General features: G+C 50.7%; 1 protein-coding gene across 1 annotated transcript in view; it reads right to left on the reverse strand.

Moving 5' to 3' along the window:
• RBM20 (RNA binding motif protein 20) overlaps positions 1 to 17019 on the reverse strand; it is a 216555-nt gene that overhangs the window by 18155 nt on the left and 181381 nt on the right. The window contains exons 8-11 of the mRNA XM_060033566.1: positions 11894 to 11973; positions 9183 to 9831; positions 2463 to 2567; positions 416 to 1076 (exon numbers count right to left, since the gene is read on the reverse strand). Coding sequence (XP_059889549.1) covers positions 416 to 1076; positions 2463 to 2567; positions 9183 to 9831; positions 11894 to 11973 — 1495 coding nt within the window. The remainder of the gene's footprint in view (positions 1 to 415; positions 1077 to 2462; positions 2568 to 9182; positions 9832 to 11893; positions 11974 to 17019) is intronic.

Below are 17019 nucleotides of genomic sequence, written 5' to 3' on the forward strand. Positions count from 1 at the left end.
CCCACGCTCCCGCCCCCTCACTCAGGCCTCACAGAAACAACGGCCTGGGTGGTCCTCGGTGGTGCAGGCAAGAGAGGCTGCTTGCCGATCCTTAGGAACCAAAGCTCCTTTGATAACTCCAAACATTTGCTAATTTAGTTGGCACAGTCCATCTGGGATCCCGTAAATTCAGAGAAGTACGTCCTATCTGAGCTTGCTTCTCAGAAACGTGTGGCCACCCATCCGACTTCCTTTACACCAATTGCCTAAAAGCTCTAACAATTTAGCCAGGCTGTTAAGCTTGCCTTCTGCACCAGCTTTCAGGCTGGCTGAAACCTTACTTCTGTTCGTTCCAGCCTGCACACGCCTCTACGCTGCTCTAGGGAAGTAGTGGTCCGATCAACCCAACCGCACAGGAGAAAAAGGAGGTAGTTACCCTGGGTCGACACTCCGTGGCAAGCCTGGCTTTGGAGGTCTGTTTCGGTGAGGGGGCTGGCTTTCTCCTCCAAGGGGCTGCCTTCACCAGCCCCATCTTCCAGGGTCCCCCTGGCCTTACAGTCATCAAGAAAGGGGCCAGGCTGCCAGGCCCTCTCCTCTGCTGGCCTGGGGGAAGACATTTGCTGGAGTGTAGGGGCCAGACGAACATCTGAGCTCTCTGCTCCCTTTGCCTGCATCTCGTAGCAATCTGAGCCCTCCAGTGCAAGGCCCGTCTCACATTCAGATGGCTTCCGCTCAACATCCAGATTTAGGCCAGGCGTTTCCACATCCACGTCACTGGGGCAGCTCACGGAAGCAGACGGCAGTTCTTTGGGCGACTCGAGGCTGATTTCCGCAGCCTCCTTACCTACGGTCTTGACTCCCTCCTTGGTGAACTCTTTGGTTAAGTCCAGGTCTAAGGTGGTTGTCACACAGGGACATATCTCTGGACAGATTGTGTCCTTCTGTTCGATGGGCACAGTTTCCTCCAGTTCTGGGATGTCCGGTTCCATGATAAAATCTTCTTCCTCCCCCACCTCGTCCACTGTAACCAGCTCCTCCATGTTCGTGGGGCACCAGCTCTCCCCCTCTGCCTCACTTCCACTTTCTGAATCTTGCTCCTGAATACAAATGAGGAATGGAGGTCAGAGGGTGGCTGAGGAATGGGTCTTGGTATTTAACCAGAAGAGGGTGCAAACCTTGACCACAGGACCCCTCAAACCAGAAAGATGCTGAGCAATCTTACTCCTACCTGGGAACATTTACTGGGTAACTAGCAGCTGTAAATCACTGTGATGAGCGATGAGAAGTCTCTCATCATTGATTTATCCCTAGGATGAGGCTCCGAACAGCACAGGAGTTGGAATAAGCCCTTAATGTTTAACCCACCAAGTGGACAAAGAATTTCCACTCCTGGTATACAGTAGGTGCTCAATGAATAGTTTTTTTCTTTTGTTTTGTTTAGGTGTTTTTTTAGTTGTGGGCAACACATTTTTATTCAGGAATGTGGCTTAGAGGTGTTTCTATATCATCGGATCTACATCTACACCTTAACTGTTAATGCCCATATAGGATTCCAATGAAAGTTACTTAGCCTGCTTCCTATTAATAGATATCAATCTCTGCTCATCCTTTTCTGATCAATTTCTGGAAATTTTATTTTTTTAATTCTGAAAAATAAATAGTTTTTGAACAAATGAATGATTGAGTTGTAAGTGCTACACACATCAACCTTCTGGAGCTATTTCCTTGCAAGTAGGGCATCACTAAATGTTAAGTGCAGCAAAGTCCCTACAAAATTCTCCCAAACAACCTCTCCCAGCAAGGGTGCAACCCTCCGTAGCCATGGCTCAAACTTGGCCCCTCCTGAAACTTTCCCCTTGCTTCCCCAGCAGCCCATGGACCCAGCAGCCAGCTTTAGGAGATCAGTTTCCCTGCCAGCGATACTCATCTCTCTGCCTCTCCTGGCCGGAAAGGCACGAAGCTGGCCACGTTCCAAGGACACTTCTTTTTGCTGTGGCAGCCCCAGCCCTGTAACTGGGTTTTTCATTTTAATTAAGTAAAATAATCTTTACAAGCACGGTAGATGTTTTGTTAATCCCAGGGTCAGGGCCTGCTGAGGTTCAGGACCCCAGCTTGAGTACCCAAAGCCCCCTTCCTCCTCCAGCCCCTCCCAAGGCAGCTGCCTATTTTGGGAGCCTGGCTCTGAAGGCTGAGTCTTTTTTGGGCACATGTTTTCTCTTATAAGCGCAGCCAAGTTACTGAAGACTGAGGCAGAGCCCAGGCATGTGGTAAAGATTTCCTCAATAAAGACTGTGCAAGGATCCCAGGCAAAGCCATTCCTCCAAGAAGTGCTGGCTTCATTCACAGACCCGCTGGTGGGGTCTCAGGCACATCCCATGCAGCAAGCAGGTCATCACCCGGCAGGATGGGGAGGCCTGTGACTTGGAGCCCAGTGGCTGTTGTGTTGATGCGGCTACACTGCCAGCATCTGGGACAAACTTTACCTTCCTCGCCTTTGTGTTCGCTGCATCAGAGGACTCTGTTTCTTTCTCCTGCCTGCCCAGATGCAGGGGGCTCTCTTCCATGCTGTCCTGTTCCTCTTTTTCAGCCTTACCAGAGGAAGAGCAGAACAAATCAAGTCAACAGTGAGAAGTAGCAGAGGGCACGCCAAGAGGAAAGCAACACTATTGAGCACAGCTAATGCTGTCGGATGTGTTTCACACACATCACTTCCTTTATCCTCACAGAACCCCTCAGAGGCAGGTGCTATTATCATCTTCATTATATAGATGGGGAAACTGAGGCTCAGAGAGGTTAAGTAACTTGTTCAAGGTCACACAAACGGAGGCACAGAAATGTCTTCACAGCTTTAGGGAGGCAGACGTCCCTGGCAAACTGGGTACTTTTTGCAGCTGTATAATCTGTAGACAGTGAGGGTGAGTAAAGGGGCCAAGGGGGAACCGACCCTGGGGTTCACAACCATCATGGTGACACCTCACCAACAGATCAGTCTTAGCCATAAAAAAAATCACCTCCAGGCCACTTATGGGTAGGAAGGGTGTTGTCACCCAATCAGGGCCCCTCTCACCTCTGTTTTGCCTTATCTCTGTCGTAGAGCTATAGCCCCAACTAGCAATCCCGCCCCGTCTTCCTTCCTCCTATTCCCTCCCTCAGATTAAGTCCCTCACACTAGTACTCATGTCTGGGAAATTGAACAACTGAAAGCAGATGTTTGCTTTGAGAATTAGGGTCTCTGACCAGCCTTGAAAACAGGGGTCAGCCAACTATAGTCCTCAAGCCAAATCTGATTCAGCTCCTCTTTTTTGTACAGTCTGCAAATTAACAATGCTTCTCATGTCTCTAAATGGCTGTATGTTAAATGCTTATATCATATTAGCTACATAATATCCTCAATTTTGCCTCGTGGCCCATATGCCTAAAATAGTTACTCTCTGGTGTTTTGTAGAAAAAGTTTGCCAATTCCCATTTCAGAAGGTTGAGGAGGACGTTCTCCCACGACAAACTCTGGCCACCAAATCAGTCACTGTTCCTGGGCATTCTTGGGAGGAAGTTGCATTTGCTCGACAATTTTGGCCGAGGTTGGCTCAAAGTAAACCACTCTCGCTCTGATTTCTTAAGAGAAGACACACCCGTCTTTGCCGACAAGGAGGCAGCCGGGGCAGGAGCTCAGGGCTGACGGGTTTAACCAGTTGTTATGGAACAGGAGAAGACGGTTTAAATCCTCGAGTCTTTGCTCTTTCCGGTGTTCAGAGCGGAAGCTCTGCTCCAGCCTTCTGAGCCGACCTGAGCTCAAAGCAGCTCCAAATGCCTTTTTAGCCCTCAGAATCCAGAGCTTCTACCAACAGGGGACCCCTTTTCTTTATTTTTGTCTTCCTGAATAAATTATCCATGGCCCTCCCTTGTCAAAATAAATAGCCCTTACCCTTCCCAGGCACTTCCGGCAGCACACGCCCAGGTCAACACAGTAAAGAGACTCCCTCCAGTTCAAGCTGGGAGAGGCAGGGACAGCCTGGCCGCCAAAAGCCCCCCCGCCAGGCGGACCTGCTCTCCCTCCCTGCAGGCAAAGGAGATAGAGCAGTGCCTTTCAGCGCACCCCTGGCCCTGGGAGCATTTCCAGGTGACAGCAGCTTACAGGGAACAGACAAATGCAACCAAGGCACTCATCCCATCCCGCCACCAAGCAGCTCAGGGAGCAATGTGTTAGGTCCCAACTGCTGCAAGCAGGGCTGCCACCACAGGGCCGGGGTTACTGCTAAACCACCTCCTAGGTGGTCTTCCACTTCTGCTCTGTAGCCCCCTCCCAAGTGTATTCTCCCCGAGGCGATGAGGAATGATGACTCCAAAATGCAAAATCTATCATATCCTCACTGCACCTTCTTGCTTGAACATTTCGTTCTCTTCCCCTTTGCTTCACCCAGTAAATACCCACCTTTCCTTTCAATCCCAGCAGCCGCACATCCTAACCAAGGAGAGCCTCTGATTCGTTACAGGCAGTGGTCCCCAACCTTTTTGGCACCAGGGACTGGTTTCGTGGAAGACAGTTTTTCCATGGACGGGGAGGGATGGGGGGGGCGGGGGATGGCTCAGGCGGTAACGCCAGTGACGGGAGCCGCAGGTGAAGCTTTGCTCGCCCGCCCGCCACTCACCTCCTGCTGTGCAGCCGGGTTCCTAACCAGAGGTTAGGGGACCCCTGCTTACCGGCACTGAGAGCACTGTATCCTCCATCTCCTTAGCACTTCACACTCACACTCGTGTACTCATTTAAGGAATTATTTGATTAGCATGCTTTTCATTAGACCATGAGCTCCATGAGATCAAGAGTCATTTTAGCTTTGGCTCACAACTGCAGCCCCAGTGCTAGGTGCTCCACGAACACTGGTCAGTACAAGAATGGAGACAGGTAGGAGAGGGTGGAGTGAATAACAAGTACACACCTGCCTCCCAGCATGCTTGGGTCTCTGTCTGGGCTTTGAACTGAACATACGTGGGTTTGCTATTTCTGTCTCCTAGGGATTGTTTATACTGGGGGCTGCATTCTGGGGACACCTGGGGCTCCATCTGGCCCACAGACATGTTTTGTTCTATACAGTTTCTAAAACGTGGGAAATTTCATACAGATACCTGCATCTGGACTTTGGTCTTGCTCTAAGAAATGGGAAATCTGACAACACAGGGCAGCTGTGCCTGAATGGCAGCCACAGAATGGAGCTGATCAGTGGCTGCCCCAGCAGACAGGTACCTCCTGCTTGGTCCACCACGGTCCCAGCTCTCCACCTTGGCTTCAATCATGCTGCCTGGCTTCCCTTCTCTAGGCACCTGGTTCTGTAAACCCTGATGCCCCTTCCAGGAAAGTGGGGGAGCGCTTCTTTCCAAGTCTCCCTATTCAGTGACTTGACTTCTTTCTTTTACCTCTGGTCTCATGGTCAGGGCTGGGCCTCATGTCTGGCTGTGGCCACCCAGAAACACTGAGCAGCGCACACACTGGCTTCCCCAGCACTGGGCACTCTCTCCAGAATCTCCCAGGGTTTCCCGTGAGCACAAGCTTGTTAAAGTCCTACAGCAGCCTTGTGATCACACCCATTTCACAAACAAGAAAACTGAGGCTGAGAAGAACAGGGTGTGACTTGGTTCTCAGATGCCAGGCCTCTACCTCCAGAGTCTGGGTTCAGTCATTCATTCCTTCAACAAATACTTATTGAATGCCCACTCTGGGCCAAACCCTAATCTAGGAGCTGGGGGCAGGGCAGTGAGCACAGCAGACAAAAATTCCTGCCCTCATGGAGGTTACATGGGGGATGGGGGTAGGGGAGGGTTGGGAGGGAGAGCAGACTCTAAATAAATAAAGACATTAGGGGATAGGTCAGAAGGAGACAGATGCCACCGAGAAAAAGAAAGCAGGGAAGGAAAAGAAGTGGGTTGGGATGTCGTGATTTTATGTGGTGGCCAAGAATAAACGTTGGAGACTGCGACAGTGAGTAGGGAGCCACATGGACTTTGGTGGGGGAGGAGCTCCCAGGCAGGGGAACATGTGCAAAGGCCCTGTGGTGGGAGGTGCCTGGTATATCATAAGAAAGGCAGGGACCCTGTCCGCAGCCCTGCTGCCTTCATTCCCCAAGTTTAGTCACTGCCTGTTCTCGGACTCCTGGAGCAACCCTGTGGGTTCTAGGTTGTTTTCAAGCTTGTGATGAGAAGTTTGAGATCAGTGAGGAAAACTCTTTGTTCTGCTGTTATTCCATCAAATGGTATTGGCTGCCTGGCTCCAAACCCACAGAAACAATCTGCTGGGGACCCCAACAAGTCCCTACTGACCCCACTCTAGGGCTATTAGAGGCGGAACCTACTAGAAGGACAGAATTGTGGGGAAACCCACGGGGCCTTTCTGGGAAGCTTTTTTTGCATCAGGGGCTCTTGGGATGGTCACAGCATGCGTCACCATGAATGAGCAATGTTGTGCAAACCAGTGAAAGTAGGGTGGGTACAACAGGAGAAGTTACCAAAGAGTCTCAGAAGTGTGGGTAGGAGGGCAAAGGGGCAGCTCCGCCCCTTTGCCATGGGGGACAGAGGGTTCCAGACTGGTGGTATGTGTATGAGGCCTTGAGGCCCTGCTAACTCTCACTCTCTTTCCTTCTTTTCTCAAGGTACTGACCCATCACCAGCCCCTTGGACACCTCCGAGCATAGACACTCTTCTTAAAAACATCCACTAGTTCACAGCTTCTCTGGATCCAGTTCAAGTACAAACAAGAGGTCCTTCATGGGCCCACCCCACCCACTTCCCTAATCTCATCTCCTGTGCTTCCCCTGCTCTGCCAGGGGAAGTTGTGGCAGACTTTGAGATGGGCAAAAAAGATTGCTGGGAGTCCTTCCAATGGAAGGCTGGGCATTTGTCTAGCACCCTTCCAGGGTACTTGATTCTATCGGAGTCCGCACCTTTCATTAGCTTGAACTGAGCTATTTCACAACTTTGTAAACTGCAGAAATGTGATAATAGTACAAATGATTCTTGTTCATAGAGATGCGAAGGAACTTTATCTGCTGGAGATGCCACTGATTCCCACAGAAGAGGCCAGTTTCACATCTATTAGCAAATTCACCTCAGCATTACTGAGTGCCTCTATATGCCTGCTCTTTGGATTCTCCTCTGAACAGCCTTTCACATCTTACTGGTTCCCTCATTAATTAATGAGTTAAACAATACCTTTGACATGTATTCATTTTATGTTTGTATGAGAGCCATGATTTTACTTCTTAAAAACATTACCCTTTAATATGCCCTAAAGGTACAGCCACGTTGAGTATCTCCAGGTTCTTCAAAACAGTCTTCCCTGTTATGAAGAACCTGGAGTATTACTCGGCCATAAAAAAGAATGAAATAACGCCATTTGCAACAACATAGATAGACCCGGGGAGAATTATGTTTAGTGAAATAAGTCAGACAGAGAAAGACAAGTACTGTATGTTATCACTTATATGTGGAATCTAAAAAATAAAATGAATGAATATAACAAAACAGAAAAGAACTCACAGATACAGAGAACAAAAGAGTAGTTACCAGTAGGGACTGGGAAGGTGGGAGGGTCAAGATAGGGGTAGGGGATTAAGGGGTATAAACTGCTATGTATAAAATAAGTAAGCAACAAGGATATATTGTAAAGCACAGGGAATACAGCCAATATTTTATAATAACTTTAAATGAAGTGTAATCTATAAAATAGCAAATCACTACGTTGTAAACCTGAAACTAATATATTATAAATCAGCAATAATAAAAGTCTTCCTTTCTCACTTTTGCCCTTGCTGCTTCCCATACTGCCTTTTTCCCCACTTTCGATGTCCAGCTCAAATGCCACCTCCTCTGTGCAGCTCTCCTTCTCTCCTGTGCAGAGCTGACTGTCCACTTGACTCCAGCAGGGGCCCCACTGTATGTAAATTATTTTTGTAGGTTAGCTTCCACCACTAGAACTTAATCTCTGCCATAACATGACTACTTCCTACTCATCTTTGAACCCCTGTGCCTAGCACACCCCCCGGCAATGCATGTAGGAATAAAGTCGTGGCCAAAGCACGGCCCTTCAGTGTTCATGGAGTTGAGGCCTGGGATTCTTATTCGGACTTAGTCATTGTCAACAGCTCCTGGGTCAGACTAGAAGATATGCATGTAGGATTTTTTTTTTTTCTTTTTGCGGTACGCGGGCCTCTCACTGTTGTGGCCTCTCCCGTTACGGAGCACAGGCTCCAGACGCACAGCTCACGGGCCCAGCTGCTCCACGGCATGTGGGATCTTCCCGGACCGGGGCACGAACCCGTGTCCCCTGCATCGGCAGGCAGACTCTCAACCACTGCGCCACCAGGGAAGCCCGCATGTAGGATTTTTTAAGTGGATTCTTTATGCAGGCCACCCCCACCTCCTCGCCAACCTCCACCATCCCACTCCTACTTAAATGCAGGCGGCTCTGGCAAGAAAGAAGCGCAAGCCAAACTAGAGTATAAACCTGGTACCCAGAGTCCTCCTTGTGACCCCCTGTGTGAACTGAAGTCGTGCAGCACGTTGTGAGCCCTGGCTGAAGCACTTGGATGAAAGGTGCCAGCCAGCTACTGAGCATTTTTATTCCAGTGGAAGGAAAACACTGTGGACTGGGTCTAGAGAAACACATCAAGCCCTGGGTGCCCAGTATCACTGAATGGGTGGTGGCTGCTTCTCCTTTACCACCTCTCATCAAAGCTCCAACACTGGTAGACGTTTTCGGCAGGAGAGAGGATGGAGCGAACCGAAGGTCTAATCTCCCCCGGCACGGTCTGTGGGTACAAACACCTCAGGGCCGTGCCACTCTAGACAAACAGACAAAATAGAAGGACTTTGCATCACGTCACCGCCTAATTTCTAGTAAAGGCAGCAGGGTGCTGTGGAGCCAGATCACCATTCCAGCTCCACCATTTCCTGACTGTGTGTCCTTGGGCAACTAACTTAAACTCTCTGTGCCTCGGTTTCCTCATCTATAGCAATGATAGTATCATTACTAGTATTACCTCATAGGCTTGCCGTGAGGATTAAATTGAGATAAAGTGTTTAGCACAGTGCCTGGTACAGAGTAAACATTCAGTAAATCTTTCATTCACTCAATAAACGTTCATCACCATTCTATTAATAGTATTCTCCCGTGGGACCTGCCTCTCCTTACCTGGCGGAAGGGATTACATTATTACCTCATTCTCTGCCATTTTGCTTTCTTTACTATCAGCTCCGTCTTGGTCTCTATCAGGTCTCTTGGTTCTGGTTTTCTCACTCTGCTTCGACTTGGTGCCCTTCGGTTCCAGCCCGTCTTCCCTGCCCGAGCCGTCAGGGGGGGCGTGTCTGCCTTCCCGCAGCCTGGCCTCATCTTTCCTCCTGGACCTCCCAGGGACATCCTGCTGCTGCTTCAGATACTTGTCCGATTTGCCCTTGGACTCTTTGCGGTAGTAGCCGTCTTCTCGGCTTTTGTATCCCGACGCGGAGTGGAGCAGGTTGGGGGACCCAGACCTCGGGTGCCTTTCTCGGTAGCCCCTCCCTCCTTCCAGCCGTTCATCTAACTCGGCCTTGTCCAGTTGCCGGGGGTACTGTTTGCGGTCATGCGCCCACGTGTCCATCCTGTCCCTCTTGTCCTCCCCGTTCTCCCTCCAGGGGACCGGGCCTCGCTCTTCCTCCCTCCTGGCGTAGGGCGAGTGCTCCCACGAGTCTCGGCCGCTGCCCCAGTCAGCCCGAGAGGGGCCTGGGGGGCTGTGAGAAGAGCTGCAAGAGGTGAAGCTCGGAGTGTGGGACCTCGGGGACAATGACCGGCTCACCGGACTTCGAGATCTCGGCCTTTCTGGGCCGTATCTGTGAGGGAGCAAAGGAGCCGTTTTAGAATCTGCACCTTCCTCAGCCTCCATCCCCAGATACACCCCGTCTCTGCAACAGACATACTGTGCGCGTGACCCCACCTGGCCATAACACGCTTCACCACAACTGCGCAGAGCGCACAGAAAGGTCCAGGAACAAGCTTTTCCTCCCTCCAGGCTTCTGGGAGGGATTTTCCCTGAGCACAGTCCTGGGGGCTTTCTGCCCCTTTACTCATTCTGCTCCTGGGAACTGGGATGAAAAATTGGCCTGTTCTGGCTCACCCCAGCTCTCTTCCTCTTGGAAATGAGCTACGCTCAGGGAGGAGGAGACTCTCCTGGTGGGCGGGGGCGGGGTGCGCCGAGTTGCCCTGGTCCAGCCTGGTAGGCAAGACTGCCTAACCCCGGGGTTCAATCAGCCGACCTCTTGACTATGAGACTGAAGCCGCCCCTCCACCTGGCCTCTACCGAAATAAAGGCCACCTATTGGGTTCCATTTTTCTAGGAAGGCATTTTGGGGTTGGAAGAATCCTTAGAGCCCTGACCTGCTCATGTATCAGATGAAGAAACAGAAACACAGAAAAAGACCCCAGCCTGTATAGGGTTCAGAGCAAGACCCCTTGGTCACCTGCACCCCGACTCTACCACAGAACTGCAGGGTCACGGTGTGGCTTCACAGTCTTTTAAAAACCCAAACAACTATAATATTAAAAACAAACAGACGAACAAAAATCCCAAACTTGAAACAGCTACATAAAAGATACACATACACACACACACACACACACACACACACACACACACACACAGGTTGTTATTAAGCAGGTCAACTGAGTCATCCACCTGACATTCTAAAAGGACAGGCAACTTTCATTTGGTTCCCAAATACAGGAAAACCACGCAGTCCTCACTGACCAGGGGACAAGAGACGTGGATCACTGGGACCAGCCTTGACCTCCACTGGGGAAGCAGCCTGGGCCGGGCCCTCTGCAGCGAGGTTAGGGTGCCATCTGCGGCAGCCCTGGGTAAGAGCCACAGAATGTGCCGGCCAGGTGCCGCTCCTGCTTTTTCCACAGTGGCCTCTGCAGGGACTGTCTCCATAGGGCAGTGACAGTGGTGAACTTGTAGCCCGGGCTTGGCAGGGTCACAACTTCAGCTGGGAGAAATGAGTTGGAAATGTGACTGCACTCGATGTTCAGAGTAAATGACTGGTCAGGTCATGGATGTTTCTACACCTACATTCAGCTCAAGAAAAATCAAGGGCTGGCTCTAAACAGAAGACACACACACCACACATACACCCACACCACACATACACACCACACACATACACCCACATATGTACCACATACACACACCACACACACTACAACACAACACACACCAAACACACACACCACACAATACAACCACACACCACACACACCAAACACAACACACTACACACACCACACGCACAATACAACCACACAACACACACCAAACACACACACCCCAAACACAACACACACACAATACAGCCACACTACACACACTAAACACACACAGAACACACCACACACAAACACACCACATACACAATACAACCACACAACACACAATACAAACACACACACACACCAAACACAACACACACACAGTACAACCACACACCAAACACACACACACACAACACACCACAAACACAGTACAACCACAACACACACCAAACACACATGCACAACACACACAACACACAGACACACTTTCAGGCTGTTTTAGCAGAGTGAACATTTGCCCTTGAGAGCTGTATATCAGCAGATCCCCTCCTATACTCCTTGACAACAAAGGAGGCGCAGCTGAGGGGAAGCTTAGCATCTTGAACTTTTCTGAGGTTTAACCTGAGCACTGGACTGGACTGATGCGTTCCATCAGGCACATGGAAATATAGGGCCCAGAGAGGCTGATGGACAGGGCAGAGGCAAGGGCAGAGCACAGAGTGACTCAAATACCCCTGAGAAAGAGAAAGGGGAGAATGTTCCAATGACGCAGAATCTGCCCTGAGACCTGAGACCGGGCCTCACCTGTCTGCTTCCCGGAACATGTCCCTCTCCCTCTGGGAATGGATGTCCTGGATGATGGCAGCCACGGCTTTCCCAGGTTTCTAGGCAAAGTCAGAGGGGTCACCATCAGACCAGAGATGGTCTTGCAAACACCAGAAGGAAGCAGCTAGGACTTGGGTTCATTGCCCTGTCCACCAAAGGGGGAAAAGTGCCTTTTTAGGGGAAGAAAAAGTTTAATCCAGAGGATGAAGAGTATGACCATAATGCTGAATGGTGGTGGGGCTGCGTGGTCCAGGGCACGTGGCATCCCTTGAGCTGGGAAGCAAGGAGCCTGAGGCTCACCACCCACATGCTGGGAAAAAGCATGTGTTAATACCCACCTCCCACCTCCTTCCAAATAAAAGCAAATATCTAAAATGTGAAAGGAAGGAAGGGAAAGAGGGCGGGAGGGAGGAAGGCATTATAACTTGGAAAGAGACTTGAAGATCACTAACATGCAGCCTCCACATTTTACACCTGAGGAAACTGAGACCCAGAGAGGTCATTGAGGCAGAGTTCTGCCTGGCACAGTTCCAGCCGCCAGCCACATTGTGTTCTACGGTGACTCCTGGGGTTGTGCTGTGTTAAGGAACACATTCAAGGTCACAGAGATCATTAGAAAATCAGGACCTGACAACAGGCATTTTAACTCCAAGGTCCCTTCTATGCCCCATGCTTCCTGCAACTCCTGACTTCAGTGCGGGGATCCACAGGGGTCATTTGGTGCTCAACGTAAATCTGCAAGGTGGGCAGCGCAGGCTGTGAGCCAGGCTTCCCAGCTGAGGAGGCCAGGCACCCAAAGGCTCTGCCCTTCCCAGAAGTTACTGTGGGATGACTGTGCCAGGACAGGACCACGCCAGCTCCCAAATCCCAACCCAAGCCCTTTCCTAAACCCACACTGGCCAAACATTAACAAAACAATAAAAAATAAATGATTAAAAAAAGAAATTCATGAGCACAGAAGGATGGAAGCATTTTCCAAAAGACTACACAAAATTCATCCAATTAAAGTGTATGGAACAGGCTGAATTTATGGTATATGAATTATATCTCAGTAATACTGAGGTTAAAAAAGACCTAAAAACCCTCAGTCTATGATGTCAACTTTTTTTTTTTTTTTTTTTGCGGTATGCGGGCCCCTCACTGTTGCGGCCTCTCCCGTTGTGGAGCACAGGCTCCGGACGCGCAGGCTCAGCGGCCATGGCTCACGGGCCCAGCCGCTCTGCGGCATGTGGGATCCTCCCGGACCGGGGCACGAACCCGCGTCCCCTGCATCGGCAGGTGGACCCTCGACCACTGCGCCACCAGGGAAGCCTGGTGATGTCAACTTTTGATAAAGAATTTTATTAAGAAACTTAATCAACTGCTCTTTTTATCCTCAATTTTTTTTCCTACGTACTTAACAAAGGATTATGAAATCTTAGAGCTACACAAATGTTAGGTACCATCAAATATCTCATTTTATAGGTGTGAAACCCAGGACCAGAGATATGAATTGAGCTCTGTGATTAGCTGGGACTAGAATTCTGTAGTCCTCTGAGTGCACAGCTGCTTATCTGTGTTATTGTTAAGATTGAAGCTCGGGCTGGGAAAACAGTTCAGGAGAGAATAAAGGAGGAGCTGCCTGTGGGTTCAGGGGAGAAGTCAGAGCTCGGACTTAGGGAAAGGATGTAAAATGTTCAAGCCAGGGAGGGATCTCTTGTCAACTCGAAATGCAAGAGGAGAGAACGTCAAAGAGAAGGAAGTGACCGCTAGCCCTGTGGTTGTGAAGAAGGAGGAGGTCAAGAAGGTAGTCAATCCCCGTTCAAGAAAAGGCCCAGGAACTGAGCACTGGTCAGGATACCCACCCGAAAGGAGCCTCACACTTTTGGCAAATGGTCCCTTTCATCTGACTGTAGCTATAAAGGTTGACCCTCTGTAAGCACATGGAAGTGTCACCTACAAGTAACAAGATCACCCAAGCCCTGCACTGTCAACTAGCACCTGAGCTGCTTAAACTGGACCAGAAGCAGAGACCGAAGGCCAAGCAACAAAAGAGCTGGGGCTGTGGGCCTGGGCGGAGAAGAAGGCTACTGCCCAGGATGCTTCCTTCCACCCCACCCGAGACCATCTGTCCTCCCACCAGCGTTGTTGGTCACCACCTGTGGGTAGAACAAGAAGGTTCACGTGGAGGTGATTCCACTGAGTGGGTCTTCCTTCTGCCTCCCCACCTTGGGCCACAAGGTGGAAGTTGCCTACTGCACCATCATGGGAGAGGCCCGCCTGGGATGGCTGGTCCGCAGGAGACCCACTGCAGCACTGCCTCCATGCGGGCCAGCTTGGGAAAGCCGGAGGGAGCCATCAGGATCCAGTGCAGGGACGTGTGATAAGATCTCCTGGCACCGGGGAGGCCACATCCCAAGTCCCAAATCTGTCCTCATCCTGCCAAGCTGGAACAGGCGAAGGCTAAAGAATGTGCCCCCAAGCTGAGTACAATGTACCATGGCGACTTTTCAGAGCACACAAATTCCCTGAGGGGGTTGGATCAGGGACTTTCTGTGGCAAAAAAGAGTCCCCAGAGTCCCCAACACTTTTCTTCTGCTCTCTGGAATCTCATATCCTCGTGACTGTTCCTTCCAGTCCAGATCCAGGAGAGCCTGGGGTGAGAGGAGGGGGCCTGGTCAGGGAGCAGCTGAGGTTCTGCCGGTTACCCAGGGGTAGCATGGGTGGTGGGGTTAAGACCTGCAGGGACGGGCAGGTCAGGCCAGGGTCAGAGCCAGAGGTGTTCTAGGAGCTCATGGTGCCTTCTGCATCTCCACCACCACAGACAGCAGCCCCTCGGACCCTTCCCCTCCGGGTGCCGCCTGATGAGGGCAGAGCAGCCAGTCAAGCACCACAGATGGAAACACCCTCTAGTGGCCCAATGTGGTCCCCTGGGGGTCAAAGAGATGCATCCAGAGTTCTTTGGGGGCTAGAAGAGCCTCTTCTGGGCTTAACTATTTCCTTGCCCCTTATTTTCCCAATCACAGAACAGCCTCCTGGGGCCATTGTCAGCCCAGCACCCCCTGAAGTTCCTTCTGTTCAGGTCACACGGCCCCAGTGAGGCAGGGAATGAGCGCTCCACGATGACTGGCTGGAGAGATGGAGGGATGGGCTGACGAGAAAGGACATGACGATCTGCAAATGCTATACGCTGGGGCTGGCGGTCACAGGCACTGTGACCCCCCTCTGAGGACCAGAGGTCAGTGTCTCTCTTTTAAGTGATAATTCCAAATTGTTGGCACTCTCTGGCCCAAACACCCTGCCAGCTGCCATCTGAGAAGGAGTCAGAAGTGGCCAAAGATTTTCAAATAACAGAATCAACTTTTCACTCTAAGAAAATCCTCCCCATCTTCCTCTTCAGGCCTGGCCTCGTTATCCTGTGGTTAAAGGTATAAAGGAGGCAGGTACAATAAAGCTGTACTCGCTGCAGAGGAGTAGAAACGGAAGAGAACGGAGTAGGCCTGCGATGATGTTTGGGGGAACCTTTTTATTGCAGAACATTTCAAACACACACAAAAGTAGACAGAATTGTATATTGAACCCCCCCCTGCCACCCACGGTGAATCCATTTCCACTGTCAACAAGCCCCCAGGGGACCATCCACAGTGCTCTTGGTCAACACATCTTGCTACTTTAGGACAAGGGTGAGCTTCCAAGCCCCATACAGTCCCAGGAAAGTGTGCCCTCAGAGGGAGGCAGATGCTGGGCCAGCATAAAGGAAGCTGCCAGAGAGTTTTGTGCCTCCGGACCCCTCCGCGGCTGTTCTACATGTCTCCAGAGTCCCAGGAAGATGCTGAAACCTTCCAGATGAGCCCTGAACTTGTCAGAGCCAGATCCTGTCCCAGCAGCCCTGACTGTTTCTGACATGAGTGTGCTTTCCAGGCTCTACATCTCTTCTCACCCGACTGCTGCCCAGAAACCCCCTCTCTGTTTCATTAAGTTGCCTCACCCCTCAAGGCCCTACTCAGGAATCTCTCCCTTCTTTACACAAGCAAGTCACACTGCCTTTTGCCACTGAACTTCTAGGAGCTCCATACGTACGCACTCAGGTTGAAATCACGAGAATTGTTTATCTCCCCAGTTTACCTCCGCCAACCCCAGCATATAGTATTTGTAGACTGTCATGTCCTTTCTCGTCAGCCCATCCCTCCATCGCTCCAGCCAGTCATCGTGGAGCGCTCATTCCACGCGGGGCCCTGTGCCACTAACGGCTGCGATCCATAACCCCATTCCCTGCCTCACCGGGGCCGTGCGACCTGAACAGAAGGAACTTCGGGGGGCGCTGGGCTGACAGGGGCCCCAGGAGGCTGTTCTGTGATTGGGAAAATAATCACAAGTGAGACGGCAAACTTTCCCCAAGTGAGGACTATTCTCATATTCATTGTAGCTCTCGGCACCACATGTTATATGGAAAAGACCCTCAATCATCATTTGCTGATTTATTCTTCCTAACCAAGAGCATCATGGACCACTCACAAGACTGCTTCCCAGGGCCAGGGACCATCTCTGTGGCCAGGAGGGCTGGCAACTTACCAGTGACACTGAAACCAGGCCCGCTGTCCCCAAACCACCTGGGAGCTTCAGTCCCACCCCAATCCACTAAATGAGAACATCTGGGCAAGAGGACTTGAAAACTCCCCTGACAGTTTTCTGATGGAGTGACTGGAACACACAGATTTAAACTATTCCAAGTTCCCTTCTGCCGGTAAGACACTGTGACTCTGGGGAAGTCTCTATAGAATAACCAATCTTGTCACGCAGGTCTGCAGGCAGGAAAACACTCACTTTTTTACTGTTCCTTCAGATTTTCTCTTTCTCATTCATTTCACACATTTGTTGGACACCTATTACGTGAAAGTTTCTGCCCCAAACGCCCTGAGGAATAAAATCTCTGCCACAAAGAGTGAGACAAGATTACTGGCATGAGGAAATATTCAAGAGAGGAGAGGAGAAAATGCCTTAAAATCTCTCCTTCTTCTCCCTCCACTTTGCCTGGTGAGCAAAAGGTAAAGTTCCAGGACACAGACCCATCAAAACGTCCCCCACCTCTGCAAGCCCTGGCGGGACCCCATGTGGTAGCCCTTTGG

Source organism: Delphinus delphis, chromosome 16 (genome assembly GCF_949987515.2).
Source record: "Delphinus delphis chromosome 16, mDelDel1.2, whole genome shotgun sequence".
Taxonomy (NCBI): Eukaryota; Metazoa; Chordata; class Mammalia; order Artiodactyla; family Delphinidae; genus Delphinus; species Delphinus delphis.